The sequence below is a fragment of the Tupaia chinensis genome, unplaced genomic scaffold (genome assembly GCF_000334495.1).
Source record: "Tupaia chinensis unplaced genomic scaffold, TupChi_1.0 Scaffold000263_1, whole genome shotgun sequence".
NCBI lineage: Eukaryota > Metazoa > Chordata > Mammalia > Scandentia > Tupaiidae > Tupaia > Tupaia belangeri.
In genome coordinates, this window is record NW_006159743.1 from 1,138,470 (window position 1) to 1,149,669 (window position 11,200).

The 11,200-nt window shown below is 37.0% G+C and overlaps 1 protein-coding gene across 1 annotated transcript in view; it reads left to right on the forward strand.

Annotated features, from left to right (window-relative positions):
• SYDE2 (synapse defective Rho GTPase homolog 2) overlaps positions 1-11,200 on the forward strand; it is a gene marked incomplete at its 5' end in the record, with an annotated part of 39,159 nt that overhangs the window by 15,152 nt on the left and 12,807 nt on the right. The window contains 1 exon segment of the mRNA XM_027772256.1: positions 3,493-4,595. Within this exon segment, the coding sequence (XP_027628057.1) occupies positions 3,493-4,595 (1,103 nt within the window).

Genomic DNA, 11,200 nt, shown 5'->3' on the forward strand with positions numbered 1-11,200 from the left:
CGACTACGTGGGAGTCCAGCGACACAGCCATTATGCTAATTGCTGGTTCCCAAGAAAGGAAGCCATCAGGTCTGGGACTCAAACAGTGGTTGGCCATGTGGGAGTCCTGCTCCCTTAACCACCATGCCACTTGCCAGCCCCCTAGTTTGTGTTTTTATGCATAAATGTCCTCATGAATAAAGAAAAGGGAGAAGAGAAAAGGAAATGAGAGGCAGAAGTGCAGACCTGGGGGCCAGCAGGTAGTATGATGGTTAGGGCATTGGACTCCTACATGGCTGACTGTGGTTTGAGTTCTGGTCCTGGCAGCTTATTTTCTCACCTTTTTTTATCCCCCTCTTCCCTCACTCTCTCTCTCTGTCTTTCTCTGATGAGCACACATGCACTTCAGCTAAAATGAAAAAATAATAGTAATAATAAATAAAATTAAATCTTTTAAAAAAAGGAAATAATCAGAGTTTGGTATAAAGTTAACCACACGGAATGCTTATACTGAACAGTTTTTGATTTGTAAGAATAAAGCATTTCGTGTATGAGATTCTATCTAATGCGCATGTGTTCCCAGAATCTTGATGTGATGGAAAAATGAATAGAAAAGGATTGTGGCATGACCACACTCTTTTGAGGGGTGCTTTCTCTCCCCTACCCTCAGTTTCTTTCTGTCTCTGGCAAGTGTTTATACCCTTTGACAATTAAAAAAAAAAAAAAAAAAAAAGAGGGAGAGACAAGTAGTTAAAACTTCACTGGGAGGGCAGACTTTGTGGCCTTAGTTAAAAGAGCCAGATCCCATATAGCCTATCAAGCAGTTCAAATCCTAGCACCAATGATTTGAAAAACACCAGGTGGGGCCTGCAGGTGGCATGGTGGTTAATTAAGGGTGCTGGAGTCCCATTGGCCACCCACTGTATGAGTCCTGGACCTAGTGGATTGCTTTCTCACCCTCCCCCCCCCCCCGCACCCTCCCCCCCCCCGCAGCACTCTCTCCCTCTCTGGTCAAATTAAAATAAATAAATAAATAAGGTTCAATTAAAAAAGTAATTCTTAAAAAAAAAAAAATCAGGCACATGTGCATGTATACACGCCCAAGATCCTGATAGGATGGAGAAATGGAGAAGGGATTGTGGCATCACCATGTCCCGTTGGGGTGTGCTTTCTCTCTTTCTCCATCTCTCTATACCTCTGTCTCTGGCAAGCTCGTGTGCCCTCTGACAAAATAAAAAAACGGCTTCACTGAGAATTATTTACTCACAATGTATAAAAAGAATAGGAATGTTAAACTTGTTAGTAAGTTCATGAAATCTAGAGCAATTTAATATATTATGCAGCTTTTCCTAGGCCGTGACAAAATAGATGAATGTTTGTAGACTAAGGAGGGTTTTGATACCATAGGCTATTTTAGACTAGTAAGCCAGTAGAATTGTACTATATTTGTAGTACAAGAGATTGCTTTGTCCAGTTTATCAAGCACTCCTTTCTTATTAGCTATTTACAGAAAAGCCCAATAGGCATATTTTAAATAATCCTTTCTCTATAAAGAAACTACCTCTTTGTCACTAGGACACATAGAGAGGGGTAGAGAGAGAATATTATGTTAATATTTAAAGAAAGGTCATGTTATCTATTGATTTTTTAAATGAATGAACAGTTTTTCTCATTTTAATTGTGAAATACAGTGTTACATAGATTAGCTTCTGATACTAAGTTATTAAACTTTCACAGTAAGAAGTAAGCAAAATATGAAAAATTAATTTAAATTTTAAATAACTGGGATGATATTAGATTGTTTCTTTAAAAGAACAATTTATATAATATTAGTTTCTAGAAGATATTTTTGTCTCATTTATTAGTATGTATTAACAAGATTAAGTTTAAAATTAAAAAAAATTGATTTGTATGTACTTTCTTTTTTTTAAACTGGGGAGGTTTAAACTTCAGTAGATTTTTTTTTTTAGGGCACATGCACTTTCTGGAGAGACAGAGATAGACAGAGAGACAAAACGAGAAGGCACTTTCCAGGGGGAATGGCCACACTGCAGTCCTTCCTCTTCTAGTCTCCTGGGATTTTAGGCACATACACATGTCCTGGACCTGGTGGCTTGCTTTCTCACTTTCCCTCTCTCTTTCTGTGTGTCTCTTTCTGGTCAAATTAAAAATAAATGAATGAATAAATAAATTAAATAATTCTTTTTTAAAAGTTTTAAAGCATTTCAATGCTTTACTTTTTATGAAAACTAAAACTGAAAAGAAAAACGGTTTATATTTCCATGGTATTATTTAACACATTGAAATAATAAATAAAACCTTAAAGAACTTTTTAAGTTATATGGAATTATTGTATTAGATTAGTATAAGAAAGGAAATGTCTTAATAGTTTTGAAAATTATGCAGTTAGATTTATGATATTCAGTATTCAGTTATTCTTGATTGACTAGTGTTTACCCTATATAATCTTTGGTGATATATTCTAGCAAAATTATAGAACAAAGAGTTGCTCTTGGCTATCAAAATTTTAAACTTGTTTGATTTTAAACTTCTTTTTTTTTAAAGACCAGAACAGCTTTGTGATAACATTTAAGTTTAGAGGATTATAAATGTAGAAGAGCTGTCCTTATGTTAGAGAGGGATTTCTAGTTAACATAAAGTTTTTTTTTTAAAAAAAAGCATTTATTTAATTTAATTTTTTATTATTATTATTTTTAAAATTTGCTATAGGGCACATCCACTCACCAGAGAGAGAGAGAAAGAAAATGAGAAAGCAAGTCATCAGGTCTGGGACTTGAACTGTGTGGTCACTCATGTGGGAGTCCAGCACCTTAACTACCATGACATCTGCTAGCCCCAACAAAGAGTGTTTTTTTGGTTTGTTTGTTTTGGTTTGTTTTGTTTTTTAAAGAGAGATTTTTTGCTATAAGGCACTCACTGGAGAGACAGAGAGACTGAAAGCAAGAAGTCACCCTCAAGTGAGATGGCCAGGCCACAATCCCCTCTCCTCCATTATCCTCTTGGGATCTTGGGCACATACATACATATGCCTGGCATGTTTTAGGCCACTGGGTCTGGGCCTTGAACTGTGGTCAACTCTGTGGTAGTCTAGTGATGTAACCATCTGCTGTTCCCCCAACACACAGATTTTAAATAAGAACCTTTCCTAACTTCCTCTGATATCCACTGGTACGGTTATAAAATAACACACTGAAGTATATTGCAGTGGGAAAGATTTAAAAGGACCTATATTACCCTTACTTCAAATCTATAGGATAGATGGAGAGGAAGTTGCCTCTTTTGTCTATAAGCCACTTGGCAATCTTTGTATTCTGTTTGAACATGGTACTGGAGGTTGACTTGAACTTATAACTAAATATCCCATTGAGATCAAACAAGGGAGGATTTCCATCTCTGTGAGAGCTTGGTTAGTTGATGGCTTATAAAATAGGAATAAAAGTAAAAATCAGAACATATCACTTTATAATGTATTTTTTTCTTTTCTTTTCTAAGGTCCTGGAGTCCCACCTGCTACAACTAGGACTGAATTGGGAGTTATAGAACCATCTTCTCCAAACCCTAGCCCCATAAAAAAAGGCAGTTCAATTAATTGGTCTTTGCCAGATAAAATAAAATCTCCACGAACTGTGAGGAAACTTTCCATGAAAATGAAAAGGTTACCAGAGTTTAGCCGAAAGCTGAGTGTTAAGGGAAACTCGAATTATGTAAACAGTCCAGATAATACTCCTTCCTTGTCTAAATGTAACTATCAAAAAATTCACCCTACTGCTATTCTACCTTCTGGGAACACAAGCACAGCTGCTAAGAGAAATGTTATAAGCCGATACCATCTTGATACCAGTGTGTCTTCTCAGCACAGCTTCCAGAAGAAAACCTCTGTGAGTTCTAAGTATTCCTGCAAAGGTGGATACCTCAGTGATGGAGATTCACCTGAACCTATAACTAAATCTAGTAAACAAGGATCTGATAACAAATTTGGAAAAGGAAAAGAAATAATTCCAAGTAGTTGTAGCAAGAACGAAATAGACATTGATGCTTTTAGACATTATAGCTTCTCTGATCAACCGAAGTGTTCACAGTACATATCTGGACTCATGAGTGTGCATTTCTATGGTGCTGAGGATTTAAAACCACCCCGGATAGATTCAAAAGATGTCTTTTGTGCAATTCAGGTAGATTCAGTAAACAAAGCAAGAACAGCTTTGCTCACATGCCGGACAACATTTTTGGACATGGATCACACTTTCAACATAGAAATCGAAAATGCACAACATTTGAAACTAGTAGTATTCAGTTGGGAACCCACTCCAAGAAAAAATCGAGTGTGTTGTCATGGTACTGTTGTTCTCCCTACCCTATTCAGAGTGACAAAGACACATCAGTTGGCAGTCAAACTTGAACCTAGAGGTCTTATTTATGTGAAAGTGACTCTTATGGAACAGTGGGAAAATTCTCTTCATGGACTAGATATAAATCGAGAACCAGTAATATTTGGTGTTGACATTCAAAAAGTTGTAGAAAAAGAAAATGCAGGATTGATGGTGCCGCTCCTGATACAGAAATGTGTTACGGAAATAGAGAAGAGAGGCTGTCAGGTATTATTTCACTGTGTTTCTCTACTACTTCCTGTACTGATTGACTGGTTATAAATCTTGGGGGAAGGAATTTAAGGTAAGGTTAAAAAAAAAAAAAATTAACGTAGACATTTTCCCATTCCTATTTTTTATTTTTATTTCATTGCCGTTTAGGGTAATTCATACTTATACCGATGTTGTCAGTGATTGAGAGCATGCTAGATGATTCTCCAATTTTTGTTGTGATGTTGTCGAGCTGCATGGGTCTTATAACTAATGCTTTATAATGGCATTCTTAGGAAAAGCCAGAGCTGATAACATAGGCAAAGTCTAATTCCTTTAAGAAATGATTTTGCAGTTTGGCAGGTTCTGAGAGAAAGTTCCAATAATGAGTTCCTCAACCTTGCCTTAGTCCAAAAATTAATTCTTTTCCCTTACTCTATTCTGTCTCAGTTTCACTTTGGAATTCATGAATGTTTTTGTCTCTCTCTCTCTCTTTTTTTTTTTTTTTTAAAGTTTTTGCTATAGGATGTGTGCACTTGCCAGAGAGAGACAGAAAGAGGGAAAATAGGAAATCATTCCCAGGGGGGATGGTCACACCAAAATCCCTTTTTTCCCATTTTCCTCTTGATATTTTGGGCATGCATGTATATATGCCTGGCATGTTCTCAAGCCCTGGGTCCAGGACTCGAACTGCACAGTTGGCTATATGGGATGCAGTGCCTTAACCTCCACACCACCTGCTGATCCAGTGTCTCTGTCTCTTTACTCTGGGATAGCATGAAGGATGAAGAAAGGTCCCATTAATAAGACCACATCTCATTCTCTCTTAAATAAGAAGGCAATGGCCACTCAACAGAATACCAAGTGTTATTTATTAAAAGATATGTATGTATTAGCTAATTTAGGCCTCTTCTTTGTTTTCCTCAACACCTGTGGACTATGACAATGAGAAACAGCATATCATTGAGGGTACTATTCTGAGGTGTAAGTAATTGTTTATACTCGTTTTTGTGACATATATGAAACTTAAAAACCATCATATTCTGAGATTTTTTTCCTTTCAGTTTGCCAGAGGGCACATGTGCTCACCAGAGAGAGACACAGAGAGAGAAAGGGAAAGTGAGAAAGCACTCCCCAGAGGGGATGGTCACAAAACAATCTCTTATTCACTTTTTCCTTTCAAGATTTTGGGCACACATGCATATGCATATGTACCTAGCATGTTTTTCAAGCCATCAGGTCTGGGACTCAAACTGTGTAGTCGATCTAGCCACCTTAAACAACACACCACTGGCTGGCCTCATGTTCTGAGGTATTTCTGTTGTAATGCTATCAGAATTTACAACTGTGATTAAAAAGACAAAAGACAATGAGGGTGAATATCAGAAAATCTAAAGTATGATTTCTTTATTTAAAATAACTCACCTTGAACTTAACAAGGAAACAGTGTAAATTAGTAGAGCTTTGTATTCAGATACAGAAGACCTGGATTCTGGCTTCTCCTATATTATTACTTAGCGACATGATGTTATGCAAGTCTCTTAACCTCTGTGGATCTTATTTGCTTATATATGATATTTAAAAACAGATATACTAGAGGGGGAATGGCAGGTGGGATAGTGTTTAAGGTGCTGAACTCCCACATGGCCAACCACAGTTCAAGTCCTGGACTCGGCAGCTCGCTTTCTCACTTTCTCTCTCTCTGTTGCTCTTTTGTCAAATTGAAAAATAATAATGATGATAATGAATAAAATTAAATGAAATAATTCTTAAAAAAAGATACAGTACTTTTTGGAGATAAGAGTTAGGGCATCTGAACTTTTGAAATCTCTTCTAACTCAGATGCATAATTTTATTTCTGAGTTGTCTGTATGGAAGTGAGGCCTTTATTTTCCAATCTAGCTTTTGGTCAGTTATTTTTTCTTCTTAAGATTCTGTTTTTTCCCTCCATTTTTTTTTTTTTTTTCAGGCAGTGAGTAAAAAATGTAGAGATTGGGCAGACTTTAAAACTAATTATTAAACTTGAAGTTTTACAGCTGGATTAAAATAAGTAACTCAAATGGCATTGTATATTTACGGTATATTTTCTGAACTAGAAAGCACAGGTATATAAATTCTATTATCGCTTATCTTGAGTGCCAAGAAAACATTTTTAGCAATTTTTTAATTATCATACTTAAAGTTTAGAAAGATCTATTTTAACAAAGACTTTCTGTAAACTAAAATATAAGTTTTATAATCATACATTTTAAACTTTTAAAATACCTTTAAAAAGTATAATAAAGGGACCAGCAGTTGGCATAATGGCTTTGTCGCTGGACACCCATTTAGTCAACCGCAGTTCGAGTCCTAGACTCAGTGGCTTAAACTCACGCCGGGCACATGTGTGTGCATGCCCAAGATCCTGAGAGGAGAATGGAGGAGAAAGGACTGAGGCATGACCATCCCCCCCTGGGGGAGTGATTTCTCGCTTTCTGTCTTTCTGGCGAGCTCACGCACCCTATAGCAATAACCTTTCCAAAATAACAAAATATATTAAAAAAGAATTACTTAATAAATTTTATTTGTTGTTGTTATTATTATTATTTTAATTTGCTGTAGGGCATGTGTGCTCACCAGAGAGAGAAAGAGAGAGAATGAGACAAAGTGAGAAAGCATGCCACGAGGACCAGGACTTGAACTGTAGTCAGCCATGTGGGAGTCCAGCATCTTAACCACCACACCATCTTCTGGTCCCTTAAAAGTACTTTTTAAAGACCTTTTTTGTTTTGTCTCCCTTGCTTCCTCTTTCTGCCATCTATCCTGCATTTTACAGACTGATATACTAAAACTTTGTTTACCTTTGTAGTCAGTAATTATCCTTGTTTTTTTCACTGTGAAAATTTGTTTTAGATAGTCTTACAAGAATAATTTATAGGGGACCAGCAGTTAGCATAATGGCTATGTCGCTGGACTCCCATGTAGTCGAACGTGGTTCGCGTCCTGGACCTGGTGGCTTAAAACTCACGCTAGGCGCGTGTGCGTGCGTGCCCAAGATCCCGAGAGGAGAATGGAGGCGCAGGGATTGCGGTGTGGCCATCCCCCCTGGGGGGTGATTTCTCGCTTTCTATCGCTCTGTCTCTGTCTGGCGAGCGCACGCACCCTATAGCCAAAACCTCTCAAAAAAATAAAAAGAAAAAAAGAATAATTTATGGCATGGGCCTTTGCAGCTTTCAAATGTTCTGAATGTTACTACCCATCTCCTGCCACCCTTGGGAAAACTTGCCACAGAGAGCACACTCATTGTCTGTCCGGTACAGACTCTGTCTCTGATATAGGCATCAAGCATGTACTTCAAGGACTTGATTCAAGAAGTCAGCATTAAAATTGGGGATATACAGCTGGCCCTCCATTTCTGAGGGCTGAGCATTCATAGGTTCAACCAACTGGATCAAAACTATTCAAAAAAATATTAGTTGTGTCTGTACTGAATGTATATTGGCATTTTTCACTAAACAATGTAGGGTAACAACTATTTAATATTTACATCATATCAGGTATTATAATCTTATAAGAGATACTTTAAAGTATATGTAAATCATGTGTAGTGTTTTCTCTGTAACTCCTAAAGGATATGCGTAGATTTTATGTTAATATACCATGCCATATTATACATATTACAAACTATTTAGATTTTATGTAAGGGACTGGAGCATCCTCAGATTTTGGTATCCATGTCGGTCCTGGAACCAATCTCCTATGAATATTGAGGGATGACTATATCCTAAAATAGCCTTTCCTTTAGATACCTATAATAGATCTTCCTTTTTTCATTTTTTAAAAAGAATTATTTTACTTAACTTTATTTATTTAAATTTGACCAGAGAGGGACAGAGTGAGAGAGAGAAAAAGTGAGAAAACAAGCTGCCAGGTCAGGGACTTGAACTTTGGTTAGCCATGTGGGAGTCCTGTGACATAATCACTATGCCATCTGCTGGTCCCAACACATGCTGTTTCAATGTGAATACATCAGGCATGTGGATAGAATATGAAATTTGAATTGTCTTCCTAATGCATTCATTGTTTTCTGATATTGATCCTTTTGAATGTAGCAGCACCTTGTATTCCCATCTCTTAGAAACAGTTTTTTTTTAAACCATCCTATAGTTTATACTCATCACCTCGAGTATTTTAGATAACATTCCCTGGTATCTATTACTGACACCTATTGAGACTCACTGTCTATAGTGTATTCTTAGAAGGGAATAGTGCCATAAGTTAACCTGGACATTTCATTCATGTACTCCTTTCTCTAGATCATTTAAAACATTATACAATGGGGCCAGCAGGTGGTGTGGTGGTTAAGGGCACTGGATTCCATGGCACATGGCCAACCACAGTTCAAGTCCCAGACCTGGCAGCTTGCTTTCTCACTTGACCTCTCTCTCCTTCTGTGGCTCTCCAGTCAAATTTAAAAATAATAATAAATAAGATGAAATGGAAAGTTATTTTAAAAAAAGATTAGTAACTTAGATGTGTAAAACATTATATAATGATTCCTAGTTCAAATTCTTGAGTTTTTTTTTTTTTTTTTCCCCACTTTATTTCTGTCTTTTGAAGGAATTTCTTTCTTCATAACTCTTCCTTCGGTTCGAAGTGAGCTTTCTAAATAGTCTTCACTGTGGAAGTATAAGTGACAACCACTAACTGCCCTTAATTTTCTTGAAGATTTATTCTTTCAAAGAACTCTAATTTCTTAATCTGGCATGTTTTCTTTTTACAGAAACCATGTTTATTTCTTCTCAGTGAACTTACAGTGAATTTTCTTTCTTGCTTTCTTTCTTTCTTTCTTTCTCCCCCCCCCCCCCGTCCTACCTCTTGGAGAGTTTTTTGCTACAGGGTGCGTGCGCTTGCCTGAAAGACAGAGACAGAAAGACAGAAAGCGAGAAATCATCCCCCAGAGGGGATGGCCATGCCACAATCTCTTCTCCTCCATTCTCCTCTTGGGACCTTGGGCATGGACTGCCATGCGCCCAGCATGAGTTTAAGCCACCGGATCCAGGACTCTAACTGCGGTTGACTACATGGAAGTCCAGCAACATAGCTTTTATGGCATTTGCTGGTCCCTTATAGTGAATTATCTAATACTTAATATTTCAGAATCTGTGTTAACTAACAGTGCTTAAAAAACATATCTTTTCAATGTATGTTGGTTGGAGGCTAGTACCTGTGCATCTTATATATAAATATAAAAAATATATTGTTTTAAACTTTCCCCATCATCTTATAATCAATTCATTTGATAAGTTAAAAAAAATCCAAGTTTGCTTTTTATTTCTTCCTGAGGATCTTTTTTCTTTTATTTCTTTTTTTTTTTTTTTCTTACAAGCTTTACACAAGTAGTATGTTGGAACCTTGTTTCAACTATATACTTATTTTTTATTTATTTATTTTTTTTTAGAGAAAGATTTTTACTATAGGGCCCATGCGCTCCCCAGACAGAGCGACAGACAGCAAGATGACAACAGTGCAGTCCCTTCTCCTCCATTCTTCTCTCAAGATATTTGGGCACTCACACACACGTGCCTGATGTGTTTTAAGCCTCTGGGTTCGGGACTTGAACCTCAGTCAACTATGCGGAAGTCCAATGACGTAACCATTGTGCCATCTGCTGGTCCCAATATACTTATTTTATGAAGAAATATACTGAGTTTTAAAGAGAGTAAATAACTTCACTAATCAAGGAATGGCAGAGTGGGGCTTCACAACTCCAAACCCCTTATTTAACCACTGTGCTGTACACGAAGACTAGAATATAGGATGTGAAAGGGCACATACACTAGGCATGGAGATACTAGTTGAGTATGTAAAACTAAAGAGAAGGAATTTATCTTTGCTTAAGATAGAGAGCCAGCAGGGGCCAGCAAGTTGTATGGTGGTTAAGTCACTGGACTTCTGCATGACTGACCATAGTTCAAGCTCTGGACCCAGAGACTTAAAAATCACTCTGGATGCGTTTGTGGGCATGCTCCAAATCTTGAGGGGGGGTGAAAAAGAAGAGATTGTGGTGTGGCCATCCCCACTGGGGTGGTTTCTTACTTTCCCTCTCTCTCTGCCTTTCTCTGTCTCTCTTTGGAGAATACACGCCCTATGGCAAAAACATAAAAAAGAAAGAAAGAAAGAAAAAATATAGCCAGCATTATAGAAGTCATAAAGTATTGTTTGAATTAAATAAAAAAATAGAGGGTCAGCAGGTAGTGTGGTGGTTTAGGCTCTAACTCCCACATGGTTGACTGTGGTTCAAATCTCTCACCTGGTGGCTTGCTGTCTCACTTCCTCTCACTCTCTTTTTCTGTCTGTCTCTCTCTGATGAGTGTATATGCCCTGTAGCAAATTAAAATAAATAAATGAACAAATAAAGTTAAAAATAAATACTTTTTAAAAAAAGAAAATTAGAATTTTTTATTAGACTAACCAATATAGTCTATAGTGAGATTTCAGAAGCCATGCTTGAGATATTTTTAATTAATTGCCCTCAGAACATACTTAATTGACAAATTCATGTGATTATACTGTGTTATTATTTCTCTTTATCAAATTTACCATAATGTGGCCATAATTTTATTTCTAGGTAGTAGGCCTGT